This window comes from Salvia splendens, chromosome 3 (assembly GCF_004379255.2).
Source record: "Salvia splendens isolate huo1 chromosome 3, SspV2, whole genome shotgun sequence".
Classification (NCBI taxonomy): domain Eukaryota; kingdom Viridiplantae; phylum Streptophyta; class Magnoliopsida; order Lamiales; family Lamiaceae; genus Salvia; species Salvia splendens.
The window spans coordinates 27,775,636-27,797,219 of record NC_056034.1 but is presented as its reverse complement, the minus strand read 5'-3'; the positions used below and the strand labels follow the sequence as shown (position 1 = coordinate 27,797,219).

General features: G+C 37.0%; 1 protein-coding gene across 3 annotated transcripts; it reads left to right on the top strand.

Moving 5' to 3' along the window:
- The first annotated feature begins 11,640 nt into the window (after positions 1–11,640).
- On the top strand, positions 11,641–20,423 carry LOC121793919. Of its 3 annotated transcripts, none has more exons than XM_042191940.1 (7): positions 11,641–11,933; positions 12,001–12,178; positions 18,846–19,032; positions 19,123–19,762; positions 19,879–19,985; positions 20,060–20,122; positions 20,207–20,423. In XM_042191940.1, exons 3-7 carry the CDS (start codon positions 18,876–18,878, stop codon positions 20,239–20,241), a joined length of 1,002 nt encoding a protein of 333 aa, XP_042047874.1. In that variant the 5' UTR covers positions 11,641–11,933; positions 12,001–12,178; positions 18,846–18,875; the 3' UTR covers positions 20,242–20,423. The 3 variants fall into 3 exon arrangements, with proteins under 3 accessions (XP_042047874.1, XP_042047875.1, XP_042047877.1); XM_042191941.1 differs by having other exon boundaries at positions 11,642–11,933; positions 20,063–20,122; XM_042191943.1 differs by lacking the exons at positions 20,060–20,122; positions 20,207–20,423 and having other exon boundaries at positions 11,642–11,933; positions 19,123–19,740; positions 19,879–19,980.
- The last annotated feature ends 1,161 nt before the right edge of the window (positions 20,424–21,584 follow it).

Here is a 21,584-nt window from a genome sequence, read left to right as displayed (position 1 = left end):
AAAGGATCTCTTATGCTTCGACTATAGGATATATTATGTAGGGCATGATCTCTACAAGGCCAGATGTGGTCTATGTGCTTAGCATGACAGACAGATTTCAGCAAAATCCCAGTGAGGAACATTGGAAAATTGGTAAGACTATTCTTAAGTACCTTAGAAGGACTAAATAATATTTCTTAGTCTATGGTGGACAACCAGAGTTATCAGTTACTGGGTACACTGATGCTAGTTTCCAAACATACCATGACGACTATAAGTCTCAGTCTGGCTATGTTTTGTCCTCAATGGTGGAGCAGTGAGTTGGAATAGTTCCAAGCAAGGTACAACTGCCGATTCCACCACCGAATCCGAGTATATTGCTGTATCTGAAGCTGCCAAAGAAGTTGTTGCTTGATTAGAGTTCGTTAAAGAACTGGGTGTCATTCCGAGTGCCAATAATGCAATACCTTTGTATTGTGACAACACTGGAGCTGTTGCGCAAGCAAAACAACCCAGAGCTACGAACAGGAACAAACATGTTCCCAGAAGATATCATCTGATTAGAGAAATAATTGAAAGAGGCGACATAAAATTAGAAATAGTACCCACTGATAATAATTTGGCTGATCCTTTTACCAAACCGTTATGTTAGCAAAACACAACAAGCACTTTGAGAGCTTAGGTGTTAAGCATGTTGGTAGATGGCTTTAAATCAGTGAGAGTTACAGTTTTATATGTCTTAGAAACATTTTGTGTTGAGACAATACTACTTGATCACATTATATGAAAATTTTATTTTCTATGGGTTTTGTGCACTTATTGGAATAATTGTTTAAAATATTTGCATTTATTCTAAATATTTGTTCCCTTGAATTATGACTGTCGTTAATGGTGTGAGACATTAATGATATAGTATAATTCTAAAATAGCCTTAACCAATGATCATCAAGAATGGAATATTGATGATATGTTATAGGTTAGCATGGGGTTTGCATCACATTCTTCGAGAATGTAGTTGTTCTCACAACTATGAGATATTAGATACTCGTGATGGACACATGGTATACTTTGGAGAGTATTGGTATACCCTACTATTAAACTGTTTTGTTAAGTGTCTACAGTTTATTAGTACATGAAGTATGTAATAGTCCTTGGATCTGAGGTCATTACACATTTTGTTTGTTCAGTGGTGTGCTTTGATCTTGTCCAACGCTTTGCCTCCCAAAGGAGGATTGAGACACGGACTTGTGTTGGGTATATCATAAGATAAATGGAAATGGTAGTTGAGCCAAGAATGAGATTCATTCTTCGATTAGAATTTTGAGAGAACACTAAAATTCTCTATATTACTTGACCATTAAGTCATTGGCTAATGCAAAGATGTATTCGATTAAAATAATTGAATATGATCGAATGGGTCATTTAATAAAGATGAGATAAAGTGATTGAGCTATTTGGATGACACATGACAAATCTTAGGCTCAATCGGGTGGTTCGTGAATGAAAGGATATTACTATAAACTTTGTGTAAAGACTTGTTTACCGAATTCACGTAAACGTCCTTCATATATCGAGCTACGTTGTCAACGCAGTCTAGGAGTTTTGTGCAGACTTCGATTAGATCGTCGTCGATAATGAGGGCCTAAAGGGTCACACTATATGTGTATTTTGATCCGCTCAAGGGTACAGAGTTGGAATTGCGTATTATATCTAATGCTAGTCCAAGTGGGAGATTGAAAGGATATGTGCTAGATTAGATTAATATGAATTAAATAATTATAGTTGGACTACAATTATAATAGTCCATAAGCCCAACAATCATGGAACCCTAGTGACTCATCATCTACATAATGGTTATTTATTCTCCATTGTGGGAGAGGAAAAATAACGTAACATTAGAGAGAAAATACGAAAAGCTTTGTAGAGAGAATTCCTAGCTTTCTTCTACGGAGCAATTGTACCGGGATAGTTCCTGCATCGGATTGGATTGCACGTGGACTTCGATAGTAGTGGATTCAACTTGCAGGATACAATCGTAGAAGAAAACAACACAACAAGATTTAGTTCCGTTGTGTATTACGTGCTCAACTTACAATATAATAATGAATCTAGATCTGTTATTCTTGTCTGCAATTTCCGCTGCGCTCATTAGATGAATACAAGAATTCCTAACATGTTTACTCATTTAATCATTATTTAACGATGTGCTGGCATGACCATTTGGTGTGATCCCATCTTAATTAGACTATCTCCAACCATACTCCAAAAATAAATTTTGGTGTAGAAATCTTCTTCAACTATACACTATACTCAAACCTATTTTTGGTGTTTTTTTGTGAAACAACACCAAATATGGTGTTACTGCAAAAATTTTGTGAGACGGAAACTCAAAAATGGTATAAATGGTTGAAGTAAAATTACTTTTGGTGTGATGTATACTCAAAAATGAGTTTGAGTTTGGTGTAAATGGTTGGAGATGGTCTTACACTCGAACCTTACATTGTTTTGGGAAATTCGTCAACCGCTATTTTCAGACTTAATGAATTTTTTGCCACGTTAGATAACCAATGTTGTTGGTTATTAATTTATTGGATAGCGATTTATGACAAAATATTCAATAGACTTTCCATACCAAATTGACATTATGAGGTGGTGTGCCCAATCAAATATATTAATCTTCGACAAATAGAAATGACCCACATCCAACTAATAGAGCCAACTAGACATGCCAACTAATAGAGTTATTTTTAAAAAAATATTCATTAAACCACTTATAAAAAAAGATATTCATTAAATCACTTTTATAAAATATTGTATAATTTTTAAATATGGAAACTATCAATATGCTTTTTTCCTTCTACGTATAGTATATACACACTTATATATACATAATACAATAATTATATTTTATACGTACTTTTGGCAACAATAAAAAATAATATAATCATGCGACACTTTGTTAGTATTGTTTAAAATTCATAATTATAATTTTATTCTTATACATTTATATACAAAAATATATAATTGAAAATTTACACAGTAAAAAAATAATGGCTATAATTTCATTTTTCTATTTTTCTAGTGCATTTTAATGGTTGTTTACTTAGTACTCTCTCCGTTCCCAAAAAGTATAAACTTAATATGGAAATAAAAAGTAAATAATAAATATAAAATATGCAAATATATTTATATATTAGAGGAAAAATATTGGCAATTTTTATATTTTAAGATTATGCAATATTCCATAAAAGTGGTTTAATAATATCTTCTAAAAATAACTCTATTAGTTGACCGGTCTAGTTGGATGTAAGTCATTTATATTTCCATTTCTCAAAGATTAATTGGTTGGACACGCCATCTCATAATGTCACTTTTGTATGGAAGTCACTGAATATTTTCTCGTGATTTAGAGACATAATATCTCTATGTCATAATGCTTTTACATTTATTTGTCATAGGCATAATTTATATTGTGACTAATTTATCCTAACCTTATAGTACTATTAAATAGATGGGTAGTGATAAATTAATAAAAATTGTATACACAAAATTGGACATTTAAAATGTAATATTGTAATGTATTACATGTTTATCCTTTTTGTTGACCATTTAGGAAAGATTAAGTTTCTCATAATCAACATTTATATATTTAAGTAATAATAAGTAATTAATATGTAGATCAACCGTTACATAATATATTCTTTCATTAACAAAATTGAGGATATTTCTTTTCCATTTTATCAAAATTTAAACTCTCCCCTACAAATTATATTCATATGGTTCATGATTTCATGATTTTCTGATGAATATTATGATAAGGAATAAATTAAAATAAATTTAATAAAAAATTACAATATTTTTAGAAAAATATTATAGATTAACTTTCTTCAAATTTGCAAAATACAGTACTACCGTAAAAGCATTTGTGACACCCCGGAATTTCGTTCCTTTCTTTTGAGATAAATCAGATTTATTAGCTTAATTTTTCATTTAGAAGACGTGTGATCGTAGAATTTTTGTTGTAATCCCGACCTTTTAAAATTATAAGTGCTCGATCTTGGAGAATAAGGAATAAGAAATTATTCATGCAAAAGAGAATAAATTAGTGCAATACTTTTTGAAGAGGATTTTACATATGTTTTGGAAAGACAAAGTGAAAAAGACTACACTATGTAGCTTACATCATGTGGTACCACAATCGTGGAATGCAAAAACCTCCACTTTAAATATTCTAACACTAAGCATTTGGTCTAAAAACAGTAGTAAGATAGATTAGGATTGGGACAAGTCCCTACCCTTTTCTTCTTCTCTATCGACGACCACATAAGACTCCAAATTTGACAACCATATGCCTCCTTCTCCTTGGCAAATTCTTGCATCAGAATGGCAACAACATAGGCAAGAGTACCTACATTTGTGATACCAAAATAGTTAAAGGAAGAAGATCAAGTATAGTAAGGTCAAATATGACATCACAAAAAAAAGGAAAAGGGCAGCTAGCATAGGGGCAGCCAAGACACCCCTACAAACTCATGAGATCAGCCAGTTTAAGGTCCCAAGACTTGCACAAATTAAGTAAAGAGGCATTGTGCCAAGTCTAAAAAGAGATAGAGCTGGCAGCCCCAAAGTAGGAGGCTTTGCCCCCAAGTTTTAGTCACAAACAACCAAGAAATGTGGCTATATAAACCACCCACTCCTCTCCCACACCTCTCAAGCACCCCAAAGTTCGAGTATTATCAAGGAGTATCAAAGGAGAGGCAGTGGCAGGGAGCAAGGAGGGTAGCCAAGAAACAAAGGATTCACCAAGTGAGGTAATTACCTCAACACCTCAACACCATATTTTGCATCATGTAGATCAACCACAATAGATAGTCAATAACTTAGAATCATAGAAGCTCAATAGAATATCCACAATAATAGCATAAGTAAGCAATACGCAGGAAGCCTCACAACAGTAACAAATTTGAGATGATATTGTCGACTGCCTCTTAGGCAATCAACAAATAGAAACTTAAGGTTATCAAGATTCTCACACAATATCAGCAAGTTAAGTTCCCTTCTCAAAGATCACAACTTTAGAATACTCAATTACCAACACCACTTGAGACTGCCATAGCTCAAGGCAAGAAAAAGAAGTTTAAGGGGAAAAGGGGAAGGTGACTTAGCTTAGGAAGTGGGCTGTCCGGCGACGGCGACACCGGAGCTTCCACACACAACAGAGAAGGAGAGCCGGAGAGTACGCGCAGCGCTAGGAGCTCCCCGACGCTTGTTCGACGGAGGCGCTGCGATCTCCGGATAAAGAGTCTCGGCGGAAAAACAGAGAAGGAGATAAAGGGAGAAAGGCGACGCCTGTTCTCCCATTGGTAACACCGCTGCTCTCCAAATCGAAGGAGACGAGGACACGGACCCGGCGGTGGAGTCCGGAGCGAAGGCGTACTGCCTCCCGGAGAGCTCGACGGAGCAGTGAAACCGCAGAGAGAGAGAGAGAAGATGATGGAGGCAGTGGCGATGCGTGCCGTACGCTGCCAGCGACGCAGAGGAGGCGCCGACCGGAGCAGCGGCGGGCGCGAGGAGAAGACGCCACAGTGCCCCTCTCGGTTTGGAGAAATTCAAATTTGTGGAGGAAGAGAGGTCACTCCGGCGTGGACTCGCCGGAGACGAGCGAACAGCGGGGTGAATTCGCCGGAGGCGGCGACGAGACGAGGTGGAAGGAGGAACCGCCGCTGCTGCATCCTCAATTCTTAGGGTTTTTTTTTTGGAGGATTTGAAGAATTTGGGGGTAATTTTTGGAGAAGTACCGATGGGAGTGGAGTAAGTATTGGATTCATTTACTTTAGAGTTGGGCCATGTTGAATTAAAAGAAAAAGAGAGTCCGATGGAAGAATAAAGAGATTGGGCTTGTCTCTTTTAATTAAGGAATCGAGTTTAAGGATTTGGGCCAGAGGCCTATTTAGTTTAATTTGGGCCGAGAACGGTTAGTTGTTGTGTTGGAATTAATTTAAAGGTTTGAGTTGAAGCTCAATAAATTAATTCTCGAATAATTTACTAAATTCCGAAGATGGAAAATTTTGAAGTTGGATAAGCGAGGGCCGACCGGCGTCGCCCCGCGACGCCATGGGCGGCATTAAGAAAATTCGAAGAAAAGAATTAGAATGGATTTTTTTTCAAGAATCCATATTTTATTTAAATAAGAGCACAAATAATTGTGTTAGAGAAAATAGAATTTCTCCAGATTTAGTAAAGAGAATAATTAATCTCTGCACACAAGTGAAGCCCGAGGTAGGATTAAGAAAAATCCTATAAGCCGAGACTAAGATATAGGTGCTATCCTCTCGGATGCATGCATTCTTTTCTCAGGAAAAATAGTTCATGTATTAATTAGCGTGTTACGCTATTTATTTTCAAAGGATAAATTATTCAAGGGCAAGTGAGGCCAGGCGAGAGTTGTTATTTGGAGATAGGCGTATCAGGTGGGCTTTCTTTTAATATCTAGCACATTAGTGCGGATATAAATCAAATACTTGGCGAAATTATGAAGTATCATCTTTTCTCAAAAATGAAGCTGTGATTATTTTCAAGTTGTTGTCATGCCATAAAATGTTTATTTTTGAGGCCTATCTGTTGGGGCTATATGCCGAGGGCTTTGGCGAGCCAAAGCTATGTAACGAATTCTATTCCCAATAGGACCGCCCTATTCGGAATAATGTGCACAAGGGCTGTGAGCCATCCAAGAGGAAGGAGTATTGATCGGAGTCGATGTTATTAATTAATCACGTGGATCTTTCGACGATTCGTGTCTTCATACACGAAGTCGTTTAGTAAAGACTTATTTCGCTGTACTTTTGTTTAGTGATAATTTCAAAGTCCCACCATCGAACTCTGATTTAGTTGATGAGATGAATTATTCTATTTCTGAGACCGTGTAATTGAATACTTGGCTTCTATTTTATGATATCAATCGATTTGGCCTTTTCGGCTAGTTCCTTGAGTTCTACCCTTTTTCTTTCCTCGTTTCTTTAATCCCTCTTATTAGTCACGGATTACACGATTTTGCTATCCTTAGCAAAATGCGATCGTGACAACATTTGAATTGACTTACAAATGGAGAATTTTATTTAATATTCACACATTTATTTATCGTTTGAGTTTGCTAAAAACTGATATATACGTACTAATTTTTAATTCAATATCTAATACTATCATTGACAACAAATTATTTTATTATGAAATGGTTTTACAAATTAAAATTACAAAAACAACTATATGCATATATATTCAATTTCTTAATATTATCATTTAATGAAAAAATAATAATCATTCGCATCTTTATGTTGTTACTAAATAATCTTCAAAATTCTAAGTTATAAACCAATTACATGTATATATACTTAATTTTTTCGTATTATCATCCACCAAAATAACTATAGTCGTACTCATCTAATTATTCATAGTTCCTAAAATTCTAAGTTATAAAAACGATTACATTTATATATACTTAATTATTTGTGTTATTATTCAATGAAATAATCATAGTTATTCGCACCCAATTATTTTGTTATAAAATAATCTATAAAAATTCTGAGTTATAAAAACGATTACATGTATATATACTTCATTTTTTAGTTTTATCATCCAACGAAATAATCATAGTCATTCTTATTCAATTATTTTATCATTAAATTCTTTAAAAATCTAAGTTATAAAAACGAGAACATGTATATATATTTAGTGTTATCATCCAACGAGATAATCATTGTCAATTGCATCTAATTATTTAAATAGCATTAAGTAAAAATATAAGTTATGTAAATATATATATTTAATTTCTTAGTGTTATCATTCAACGTAACAATTATAGTCATCCACATTCAACTATTTTATTATTAAATAATCTTTAAATTTATAACTTATAAAAATGACTACATGTATATATATACTTAATTTCTTATTATTATCATCCAACGAAATAATATTAGTCATTCACATCCAATTATTTTTTGTTAAATAATTCTTAAACTTTAAAGTTATAAAAATAATTTCTTGTATATATACTTAATTTCTTAGAGTTATCATCTAACGAAATTAGTCATTCGCATCCAATTATTCTATTAAATAATCTATAAAATTCTAAGTTATAAAAGGACTACGTGGATATACACTTGATTTGTTAACGTCGTCATTTAAGGAAATGATCATAGTTTTTCACATTTCATTATTTTATTACTAAATAATCTTTAAAATTCTAAGTTAATAAAAAAACTATATGTACATATACTTTATTTATAAGTGTTATTATTCAATGAAATAATAACGGTAGTTGTCATCCAATTATTTTATTATTATATAATTTCTTAGTGTTGTCATCAAATGAAATCATAAGTCATTCACGTGCAATCATTTTATTTTTAAATATTTCTTAAAATTTTAAGTTATAAAAACAACAATGTATGTATACTTAAATTCTTAGTGTTATCGTCCAACAAAATAACATTCTATTTGTCCCATTAAAAATAAAATATTTTTTTGGATTATCCCACTGAAAATAACATATTCTCTATTTTTTTTCTCTTTTACTTTATTTATTCTTTATTTAACTAAAAAAAACAATAATAGTACTATTAAAATCCTGTGACAGTATTTAATATGATGGAGAGAGATTAATAATCATTCGCATCCAATTATTTTGTTATTAAATTATCATTTAAATTTTAAGTTATATAGACGATTGAATGTATATACTTAATTTTCTAATATGATCATTCAGTAAAATAATATTGACATTCTTTTTAGTCTTTACTATTTTATTTATTTATTTATATATTTAAAATTGACATATAGCAATGTAATAGCCAAAGCTACGTAGGAGCTTAGTCCTTTTAAACTTTTTTTTCTTAAATTTGTACTATATGACATTAATCTAAAATTGTAAAGTAATTTCTTTTTGTTTTCATCATTTTACTGTTAAAGCGCAAAAAATTACTATAAGTATTAAAATTTTAAGGTATGTAATCTTATAATTTTGAATTCAACGATAATTTAGTGCTAAATATTAGTAGTAGTATATTCGTTTGTTAAAACATATGCATAATCAACAATCTTGGCTACCATTAAATTATCTTAGTTTATAAAATTCCCATATATAAATGACACCTTTTTTATTGTATCCATCTTCCACATTTTCATAATTTCCATATTTTATAAAAAGGATAATTTAGTAAGAAAATAGTAATAAGAAAACCGGTTTAAATTAAAACCGGTTTAAAATGTAAGGGCAAATTTAATTTATCTTTACTCTAAATAGATATATACCTAATTAAGGAAAATTAAATCAAATTAAATATTCTTATCTAAATGCATAGTATTTACTAGTTGGAGATAACTTGAATAGTCCATAAGTAATGGATTTTATAAATTTTCATAGGTATAAAACTATTAACAAAATATTAGTTTCATTTAGATTATAAATTAATTATTATAGTTTAATTAACAAACTAGCTACATAACTTAATTATTGTATTTAATTGTAAATTAATTTGATAACTTAAATAGCATTATATGTTTTTTCAAATAATTTTTTACTTAATCATTTTATAGATTAGTATAGTTTTTTCTTTGTCTTTTGTGCTATTTTTTCATAGCTTGTTCTTTATCGTTAAATTTTTTAAAACATTTTATCAATGTAGTAACAATAAAATCAATTTTTAATATATGAAAAAATATAATAAAAATTAAATACTTTTCTCATTTGAATTGTATAATAAAATAATGTACTGTTATTATGATAATGCTTTTTTGGGATTATCTTTTTCATTTTTGTGTTGTTTTGCTTAGCTTTTATTAAATGTAATATTTTTATTTTATTTGAGCAAGGAACTTTTATATTTATAAAGAAAAAAATATGAACTCCAATATCTTAGAACGAAAAAGAGAGAATATTAAATAGACTAGTTAAAAATATTTGAATTTTTTTATCAACAAGGGGTTAGAGTACGTATCATTCCATAAATTAAAAATTTTAAAAACATTGCATTTTTGAAAGTAAAGAATTAAAATTACAATTTTGAAATTCTTAAAATCAAAACTGTAAACTGAATTAGTACTACTATTATTTTATCATATGTCAAATTTTAATTTGTTACATTATATACTGGATTGAGATAAGAATTTTAACATTTTACAAATAAAAAGAGAAAATGTTAATTATATAGCCTTAAAATATTGCATAGATGTGTCATTCCAAAATAATGAATTTATAGAAACTAATATTTTGGAAGGTAAATAATTAAAATTAAAATTATGAAATTTTTTAAATTAAAATCGTAAACTCAGTTAGTATCAATACATCATACGCATATCAAAATTTGAATTTGTTGTATGTTCAGTGAATAAAGTTAAGAAGTGATAACTTTATACCTTTAAACTATTGAACAAACGAGTTAAGAAGTGTTAACATTCCAAAAAAATACCAGATAAACTAGGAGAGAAATGAGAAACAATATGAAGAAATTTCCAATAAAATTGATACTCAGTCGAAAATGAATGGTTACTGAACGAGGGAAAATTATAGTACTACTTTATATTTTATAAATTTTTTAAAGTACTTAAATTTTAAAATTATCTGTTTTATTTTTAACAAAAAAATTGGTGAAATTGTTAATCTTTTCTTATATTCGTTCTTCAATTTTTCGAGTACATAACAAAAAAAAAGTGATAAATGTGTAATAAATGTGGGTCCTTCCTTCTCTAACCTTCCAACGTTTCAAAATTCTATATCTTCGGATATAATTTCCTTAATTCAAGCTATCCTTATTTAAGATGTTAATTAACTCTTAAATGCAAATTATGGATTATATGGAAGGGCAATAAGGTATATATACAAAACATAAATTTAATCAACAATAAAATATAATGTAAAATTACTATTTAAACCCCATTTTGGCAATGCCATAATGTCAAAAAATTTATTTCCCTAATTTATTATAGTAGTACTATTACTTTAATTTCCAAATTACATAAAATATACTATTATACATTGGATCCGTTCATTTAAGACTTCTTATAAATTGGATCCGTGCATTTAACACAAAATATAAATACTAAACGCTGGTAATTTTTAAGAAGGCATATTTAAAATAACTAATTTAATGACAAACTAAAATACAAATAGTACTCCCTCCGTCCCGCACTACTTGCACTTATTTCCTTTTTAGCGTCCCAAGTTATTTGCACTCTTTCCATTTTTAGTAACAATTTATACCTACAGCCGTAATTGTTGACTTTGTCTATCACTCATTCCTTAATCTCCGTGCCCAAAAGGAAATGTGCGAGTAATGCGGGACGGAGGGAGTAGTATTCAGAAAATAATACTCCTTCCGTCCCAAGTTACTTGAGTCATATTCTATTTTGAGTTGTCCTAAGTTAGTTGAGTCATTTTTTTTTTGGCTAAAAACAAAACATTTAATCACACTTACTTTATTCTTTCTTTTAGTTTACTTTCTCTCATCTCTTTTGCTTTATTCTCTCGTCTATTTTATTTAACTCACTAAACACAACTTTTCTTAAATCTCGTGCCGAAAAGAAACGCGTAGGACGGAGGGAGTAGCAATTATGGTAAGACTAATTAAACGCAAATTAATAGAGTGGAGGGAAACAAAAGTGAATTTCAACGGACCTCCAAATATTTGAAATGCTCCCGCGCCATCCACTCCACTCTACTCTACTATTTACCTCCGTTTCTTCTTCTTCTTCAACGCTGAAACAAACAAGGAATTCAGCAAATAATGGCGAAGCAAAGTAAAACGAAGAAGCAGGAATACGTTGGAAAAGGAAAAGTAACACCAGTTCAGATCGCCTTCATCGTCGATTGATATCTCTCCGATAATACTTATATCCACACGCGCTCCAATTTCCGATCCGAAGCATCGCATCTAATCGCCAAATCACCCGTTCAAGAAGTAATTTTATAAGTTTCTTATTATATTTCCGTTATTTATTAGGTTTATTGATGTGTGATTTTTGTAGGCTCCGAAAAGCTTGTTGAGCTTGGCTGCGATCCTGGATGAGTACATTACACTCAAGGAGCAGAAGGTGTTGGTTGATCAAGAGATTGAACACGAGAAATTGCGTGTTCAGAATTTGCTTAACGGAATGCAGGAGGCTATGAACGCTTATAATACTCCTCCCCCACCGCCCTCGGCAGGTACCATTTCGCCCTAATTTGGTTCTAAACAACAGAATTGATATAGAATTTTAAGTTGATTTTGTATAAATAATTGTTGAAAATGTTGTCATCTCGAATCGATCCACTCTGAATAACTGTAAAAAAATCATGGATTAAATATGCCCGGTCAATGGATTTTGACCAAATAATAAATGTGACGAGACATTTAATTTTGTGAAATTAAATGATATAGCGTCGATCTACATTTTACGTAGATAAATGTAGTATATTCACTTTCTCAAATCCGATTTCCGGTGAGTGAGAAATAGTGGATTAAAGTTGGGCATAATTAGCTTTTAATTAAAGCTTGGAGTTGGAGCTTAGGGAATAATTAACTAGTGTTAATTATCCCACATTGGAGGATTAACACATCTTTTAATGTGTTTAAATTAAGTGACTTTATGTTACTTAATAATTATAGTGGACCAAGATGGGTGAAAAAGCCCACGCGCGTACACGCGCGCGCCGCCGCCCGCCCGCCCGAGCCCGAGCCCGTGCCCGTGCTCGCGGTCGCGGGCCCGATCCCGATCCCGATCTCGATCTCGATCTTGGACTTGGATCTTGGCAATTGGTCTTTGGGTGGTGCTTGGGCTTGGTGCTTGGGCTTGTCCCTAGCCCCAACTCAAGCCACGTCGTCAAGCGTGGCACAGTCAGAGCTGCCACGTGAGAAAAGCACACGCTCCGCACGCGAAAGGCACACTCCTGCCACACGCTCGTAACCGTCGGCGGTTACGAATCTGCCATGATGAGCCTTCATGGCTGTTGACCCACAGCAGTGGACCGAGCCTATAAATAGGCTAGCCACTCCATGCATTTGCACTACATCATTCACAAGCATCATAAGCTCTCTCCCTCTCTGCATTGTCTTTCTGTCGAAGCTCTGCCCTCTCCTCCATCCAGTTCGCCGGAGCTCTGCTGATTGCGGTGCTGCATCAATAGAGACGTAGCCGTTTTACCTTTGGGGACGACACGCCAAACCGAAGAGCACTACCGGGGCGTATCTCGTCTTGCGGGAAGAGGCCTCCTCGACTCGGCTAATTCACGGTTTAGTTGTTTCGACTTACGTTGTAATTTTTAAGTTCAGTTCTTCATTTTCTTCCTTTTGGGTTGTATTACGCCCTACAGTTATCTTTGTAATCCCAGAATCCAACAATCGCAAGACGAGATAACTTGCCTTTGAAGGAATTTGGACTCTAAACTGAACTAAAACTTTCGAAACACTTAACACCTTTGCTGGAGATGTCGACTGATTCCAACACCGCCACTGCCACCACCGCCGCCGCCATTCCCTCCACCATGGCGACCACTGGACCGGTCAACACTTCATCGATTCCCTCGATGATGCCAACCCCCGGCTTCCCAGCCGCCTCATCCACTGTCCCGTGGGTTTGGGACAACCCTTTCGGGGCGTCCACTGGTTCCACCTTTGGTGGTTCGGTTGGTTCCACTTTTAGTGGTTCCTTCGGATCCTTTAATGGATCGAGTGTTGGTGCCTCCGGGCTCAATACTGGTGTTGGATCTTCCGGGATCAACACGAATGTGGGGGGCACTATGCCCAACACGAACATGGGGGGCTCTATGCCCAACCAAGTTGTTGGCTCCTTCGGGGGCAACGGAATTGGTCCCTTCCATGGACCAACTTCGGCACCTTTGGCACCAAGAATGATGCCACCTGCAGAGAAACCACCCAAGTTTGGAGGATCTGACTTCAAGAGGTGGTACCAAAAGATGTTGTTCTACTTGACAACATTGGGCGTCGCCAACTTTCTCACTGAAAACGAGCCGCCCGCGCCAAGCGACCAAGAGACTAGGCTCGAAGTCATGGCGGACTATGAAGCTTGGAGAAAAGGGGATTATCTATGTAAAAATTTTATTTTAAGTGCATTAGATGATAGCCTCTACAATGTATACTCCAATGTAATCACATCTAAACAAATGTGGGAAAACCTAGAAAAGAAGTATAGCATAGATAATGCTGCAGGGACGGAACAAGTTGTAGCTTCCAAATTTATGGACTACAAGATGGTCGATTCTCGACCCGTCATGGAGCAAGTCCAAGAGCTCCAAATGATCATCCACTCATTAGTGGCTGAAGGGATGACCTTGCCGGATAAATTTCTAAGGTGCACGATCATTGACAAGCTCCCTTCAAGTTGGAAGGACTTCAAGAGTTATCTCAAGCACAAGCGAAAGCAGATGACCCTTGAAGACTTGATCGTGAAGTTGCGCATTGAGGCTGATGTGCGCAAGAGCGACCAAAAGACTAAGGGATTCACCCCAAATGAAGCCAAAGCCAATCTGTTGGAGCGGGGCGGTCCCTCCAACAAACGCCCTCGCCCGAACCGTCCAAGTGACAAAGGGAAGGGAAAGCAGCATTCAAAGAAGTTTGAAGGCGACTGCTACAAATGTGGCAAACAAGGCCACTTTGCAAAAGACTGCCGCAGCAAGAAGAAGAAGCCGGCTACCCACGTCGTTGAGAAGGAGTTCAAGGACTGGGATGAGAACGACCTCATTGCAGTGGTCACTGAAGAGGTTAACCTTGTTGATAACAAGGGTGGCTGGTACATCGACACCGGCGCTACTGCTCATGTCTGCTCAGATAGGAGCAAGTTTGCCTCCTACACGGCTGTTGAAGGGAGGAAAATCAACATGGGGAATCAAGCATCGTCCGAAATCCTCGGCGTTGGCAACGTGATTCTCATGATGACGTCTGGCGTCACAATCACTTTGAAGGATGTGCTGCATGTCCCGGACATCCGCAAGAACCTAGTGTCAGGATCAATACTAGTTAATAAGGGGTTTAAACTTGTATTTGAGTCTGATAGGTTTGCTTTGTATAAGTTTGGAAAATCCCTCGGAAAAAGGTTATGTAACCGATGGGCTTTTCAAACATAGTGTGACGACTCGCAGTGTTGCTAAGCCTTTGGCTAATAAGAATAAAGCATCTACTTCCTCTTACTTGACTGAGTGTTCAAATTTGTGGCATTGTAGATTGAGACATGTAAATTCAAAAGCCATTAAAAGATTAGTAAATTTAGATTTACTAAAGGCTAATGAATTGGATATCCAAGATAAATGTGAAATTTGTCTTGAAGCAAAAATGACTAAGTTGCCGTTTCACTTGGTTGAACGAAGCACAAAACCCCTTGAATTAATTCACACGGACGTATGTGATTTAAAGATGGTGCAAACTAGAGGTGGTAAAAAGTATTTTATCACTTTCATAGATGATTGCACAAGGTATTGCTACATTTATCTTTTAAGAAGTAAAGATGAAGCAATAGAAGCGTTCAAAAACTATAAGAACGAAGTTGAGAATCAACTTAGTTGTAAAATCAAATCGATTCGAAGCGATAGAGGAGGCGAATATAGAGAATCAACTTAGTTGATTTGCCTGAATGTGCTAAACTAGGATGCAAATGGGTCCTTAAAAGAAAGTTTAAGGCCGATGGAACAGTTGATAAGTATAAAGCCCGTTTAGTAGTAAAGGGTTTTAAACAAAAGGAAGGACATGACTTCTTCGATACATAATCACCTGTAACAAGGATTACATCTATTCGAGTGCTTCTCGCTATTGCTGCATTGCACAATCTTGAGATTCATCAAATGGATGTAAAGACCGTGTTTCTAAATGATGAATTAGAAGTTGAAATATATATGGAGCAACCCGAAGGGTTTGTAGTACATGGACAAGAGAAAAAGGTATGCAAGCTCGTAAAGTCTCTATATGGATTAAAACAAGCGCCATTGCAATGGCACTTGAAGTTTGATAATGTGATGTTATCAAATGGGTTTAAAATCAACGAGTGCGACAAATGTGTCTACATCAAGAGCACTAATAACGGCCATGTTATAGTGTGTCTATACGTTGATGATATGTTAATCTTGGGTAGTAACACTCAAGTAATTAACGATACAAATGCCATGTTAAAGAGAAACTTTGACATGAAAGACATGGGTCTAGCCGATGTAATTCTTGGGATGAAGATTCTAAGAACGTCTGATGGAATCATCTTAGCACAATCACATTATGTTGAGAAGATATTGAATAAATTCAAAGCCTATGATGGCGCGCCTGTTAAGACTCCAATTGAACTCGACGTTCACTTGAGCAAAAATAAAGGCGAGCCCGTTGCACAAGAAGAGTATGCACGGGTGATCGAATGCATTATGTACTTGACTAATTGCACTCGACCTGACATCGCTTGTGCCGTGAACAAGTTGAGTCGTTACACGAGCAATCCAAGCAAAGAGCATTGGAGAGCTCTTGTGAGGGTTTTGAGATATTTAAAACATACTCAAAATCTTGGGCTACACTTCTCGAGATACCCCCGGTACTTGAAGGGTACTGTGATGCGAATTGGATATCCGATAATAGAGATTCACTTTCAACAAGTGGATACGTCTTTACTATTGTGGGTGGTGCTGTATCGTGAAAATCCACAAAACAGACTTGTATAGCCCGATCAACAATGCAATTGGAGTTCATTGCCTTAGATAAGGCGGGTGAGGAAGCCGAGTGGCTTAAGAACTTCCTTGAAGATATTCCATGTTGGTCTAAGCCAGTGCCACCAGTGCTAATCCACTGCGATAGCCAAGCGGCGATTGGAAGGGCAAACAATGGCTTCTATAATGGTAAGTCTCGACATATACGTCGACGACATAACACCGTGAGACATTTGATCACAACAGGGGTGATTACAATTGACTATGTGAAGTCAATAGATAATCTAGCGGATCCACTAACCAAAGGGTTAAACCGTGATCAAATGAATAAGTTGCTAGAGGGAATGAGTTTGAAATCCACAAACTAAAGAACTATTATAGTGGTAACCCAACCATGATGACTGGAGATCCCAAGAACTTGGTTCAAAGGGACAACTAAGCTATGAGAGTTCATGAGAAACACTCAACTATATCTATTCCCTAGAGAGCAATAGAGTGTTGAAGAACTTGCCTAGTGGTAAAGGCTAAGTCTATGACTTTTAATGATTCTTAAGGATCCCAAAGAGATGGAGTTCTCAAAGATACCAAGTATGGCAAGGTACTTGACTAAGCATCACCTATGTAAGTGCGAAATGTGGTCGCTTCATAAAACACACTTATGAATCCAAAGTGGTGTCCAAGACCGCAATGGACACAAAACGTGAGAACGGATGAGGTTGAGGTGTTTAAGCGTTAACACCATTGTCTCGGTGCACGCCGTGGGGGATTAGTTCAAAGCATCGCGCTACTAAGCCGCCTGTGTATCCGATGGTGTCGACTATGGAAGGTTCAAGGCCAACAACTACCTATCCTTATGCTTATATACCTCTCGAGGGTTGAGCTTGTGTCTGCATGCATATGCATTCGGCTATTTCCACTCATGTGGGGGATTGTAAAAAATCATGGATTAAATATGCCCGGTCAATGGATTTTGACCAAATAATAAATGTGACGAGACATTTAATTTTGTAAAATTAAATGACATAGCGTCGATCTACATTTTACGTAGATAAATGCAGTATATTCACTTTCTCAAATCCGATTTCCGGTGAGTGAGAAATAGTGGATTAAAGTTGGGCATAATTAGCTTTTAATTAAAGCTTGGAGTTGGAGCTTAGGGAATAATTAACTAGTGTTAATTATCCCACATTGGAGGATTAACACATCTTTTAATGTGTTTAAATTAAGTGACTTTATGTTACTTAATAATTATAGTGGACCAAGATGGGTGAAAGAGCCCACAAGCGCGCACACGCGCGCGCTGCCGCCGCTTGCCCGCCCGAGCCCGAGCCCGTGCACGTGCTCGTACTCGTGGTCGCGGTCGCGGGCCGCGGGCCTCGGGCCCGGGCCCGATCCCGATCCCGATCTCGATCTTGGACTTAGACTTGGACTTGGACTTGGACTTGGATCTTGGCAATTGGTCTTTGGGTGGTCTTTGGGCTTGGTGTTTGGGCTTGTCCCTAGCCCCAAATCTTTTTATACCACCGCAGAGTCAGCAATCCAAGTGGCTTGACACGTCGTCAAGCGTGGCACAGTCAGAGCTGCCACGTGAGAAAACCACACGCTCCGCACTCGAAAGGCATACTCCTGCCACACGTTTGTAACCGTCGGCGGTTACGAATCTGCCATGATGAGCCTTCATGGCTGTTGACCCACAGCAGTGGACCGAGCCTATAAATAGGCTAGCCACTCCATGCATTTGCACTACATCATTCACAAGCATCATAAGCTCTCTCCCTCTCTGCATTGTCTTTCTGTCGAAGCTCTGCCCTCTCCTCCATCCAGTTCGCCGGAGCTCTGCTGATTGCGGTGCTGCATCAATAGAGACGTAGCCGTTTTACCTTTGGGGACGACACGCCAAACCGAAGAGCACTACCGGGGCGTATCTCGTCTTGCGGGAAGAGGCCTCCTCGACTCGGCTAATTCACGGTTTAGTTGTTTCGACTTACGTTGTAATTTTTAAGTTCAGTTCTTCCTTTTCTTCCTTTTGGGTTGTATTACACCCTACGGTTATCTTTGTAATCCCAGAATCCAACAATAACAACCACGATTTGTATATCTACTTCTTTGTTACTGTTGTGACTTGAAACACTTGCAATCAGAAATTTGATCCAATTCAGGCTTTTCTTTGGAGTAATGTCTGTATTTGTTTGTTATCCAGGCTTTTATCGAATGCACAACAACACTGGCTATGAAATCTACATTTAGGCTGCCCGATACAAGGAATGTTTGCACGAATTTCTCCACTCCAATCACAAATCAAGCACCAACCAAAAGAAAAGAAATCAAACATGCCTCAGATGGTCCTGCAGCTATCAAGAGATCTCGTACAAACGCGCATTCCAAAGGTAAATTCTTTCGTGCTAGCAACTGCACGATTGTAGAAATAGCTGGCTGATCATACGATCTTAAATGTGCTGCATTTTATATTTTCTCAGATGCTAGCATAGTTACACAATCAAACAATGCAAAAATGAATCAAGAAATGGCTGTGATGAACTCTGCTGCTCGGTCGTTTGCTTTTGCGAACGCCACCAGTAGATCACCAGCTCAAGGATCTAACGTTGTAAAATGTTTGTTCAACCAAGAAAGTCCAGCATCACGAGCAAATTCATCTGTCCCTAAAACACCCCCAAGGGCATCTACTTCTCAAACTGAAAAATCCGCTTCTCCTTTAGAAATTTCAACTGCTACCTCAAGTAAAGATGTTGCTCCCCAACAGATTATCTCTGCTAACTGCACTATAATCTCCTCAGAGACCATTCGTGTGAGCCCCAACAAGCAAATAGCTTATTACTCGATAGAGAAAAACCAAATCACTTGCTCGCCTCTTAAGTCAAATTTGAAGAGGACTAACGTGAACGAGCATGTTAAGGAAAGGCTTGATTTTGGCACTTCTGAAATGCCAATGATCACGGAGAATCAGGCAACTGATGGCAACTCAACATCTGAATCTGAGAAAGAAGCAGATAATCTTGACTTGGATTTTCCAAACTTAGATAGCCTTGGTTTGGATTTCAACCTTTCAGAGTTTCTGTTGGACTTTGATATTGGAGGTGACTCGCCTTTATCTTCAGGGCAAGAATTTGCTTCTTCACCAGATTCTTTTTTACGGGCTTCTCTATGAATTATTCTTTTCACTATCCAATTGTTTTCTAAATAAGCTAGCCAATCTTTGTGCCCCACCATTTCAGGTCTCCTCTCACCTCTGGAAACATTGAAATAGGTGCTACACAAATCACATCAGAATACTCATCAACCATGGCAGGACTTATAGGGCATACAAATATCAACTTAGTTGGTATGAAGTTAAATATTTGTGTTGTTTTAGTAAAGCCTTGTGCATGCTGACATTTCTGTAATGATTTACTTTAGCAGGGATAGATCCTGTTTCATCTACGAGGTCTGTCACTAAATGTATTACAATTGTCAGTCCTGGTAATTTTTCTCCCCCTACTATGCTGGTCAATATATGTTGTGATGCATTGCTCTTCTTGAAGCATAGTTTTCCTCTGTTTGCAGTCAAAAATCAGAGAAGGAACTTCACTCAGAATTAACTTATCCGATAGGCCATGATGGGCTCGAGAAAACCTCTTCATTCCGATAACACTGACAAGCTACAAGGGATCACTGACATTCACATTTGCTATCTAAGATTTGCTAGGATAGATGATTTTTTACTGCATTATGTAAATGCACTATAACTATTCATAGACGTAGTATTTTAATTTGGTTCAAACATTAAGAGCATGAATAACGCTTGGGGCCGGGCCGCATCTCGCGAGTTCCGGCCCGTCCCGCGCGTTGGAGGAGGAGGCGGCACGGCCTGGGCTGGTCCCCATGCCGCGATCGCGGCCTGGTGCTCGTCCCGCGGCCCGGCCTGGGACGGCGTTATTCTGGAGCCGGGCCAAATCCGCGAGTCCTGCCCCAGCGTTACACGCTTCTCGGGCCGGGCCGCAACCGATTTTTTTTTTTAAATTCGATTTTTTTTTATAAATACTACATTTTCATACACATTCAACTTCACATTCAACTTCAAATCTCTTCTTATAATTCCAAAAAATGCCTCATCGTCAAAGAATATTCGAAGATCAATTAACCCGGGTGTTAGGCGAGGCGCTGCCGGCAATCCAAGAAGAAATGAACAACGAAGTTGAACGCTTCCAAGCTTGGAACGAAGAACAAACCTGGGTACCACGTTCTCGGATGTATATTCACCGAGACCGTGAAGCAGCTGCGTTGCGGCTTTTCACGGATTATTTCTCAAGAGATCCGCGATGGAGTGATCAGATGTTCCGTCGCCGGTTCCGGATGCGGAGGCCTTTGTTCCTACGCATTGTCAACGCAGTTGTATCTCGTGACATGTATTTCGGCCAAACTACTGATGCTGTGGGCCGGCAAAGTATATCGACGTTGCAGAAATGCACGTCTGCCATTCGTCAACTCGCTTACGGAACTACATCAGATATGTTCGATGAGTATCTCCATGTAAGCGAGCCTACTGGACGGGAGTGTCTCGCGAGATTCTGTCGGGCAGTCATCGAAGAATTCAAGGATACGCACTTGAGAAAGCCAACGACCGACGACATTAGGAAGTTGGTCGACATGCACTAGCGGGTCCACGGCTTTCCGGGGATGCTTGGAAGCATCGACTGTATACACTGGCAGTGGAAGAATTGTCCAACGGCTTGGAGAGGACAATACACTAGTGGGCACAAGGGCACACATCCGACGATTGTCTTGGAGGCCGTTGCCGACCAACGATTGCATGCCTACTTTGGTGTCGCGGGGTCCAACAACGACCTCAATGTGTTGAACGAGTCTCCATTGTTCAATGACTTGAGTGCCGGGCGAGCACCGAACATAGAGTTCACGGCCAACCAACGTCGGTATAGTATGG

Coding starts and splice junctions, on each gene's coding strand:
- LOC121793919 (XM_042191940.1), top strand. CDS start 18,876: ATGAAATCTACATTTAGGCTGCCCGATACAAGGAATGTTTGCACGAAT. Junction 19,986..20,059: donor TACAAATATCAACTTAGTTG/GTATGAAGTTAA, acceptor GATTTACTTTAG/CAGGGATAGATCCTGTTTCA. Junction 20,123..20,206: donor TATTACAATTGTCAGTCCTG/GTAATTTTTCTC, acceptor CTCTGTTTGCAG/TCAAAAATCAGAGAAGGAAC.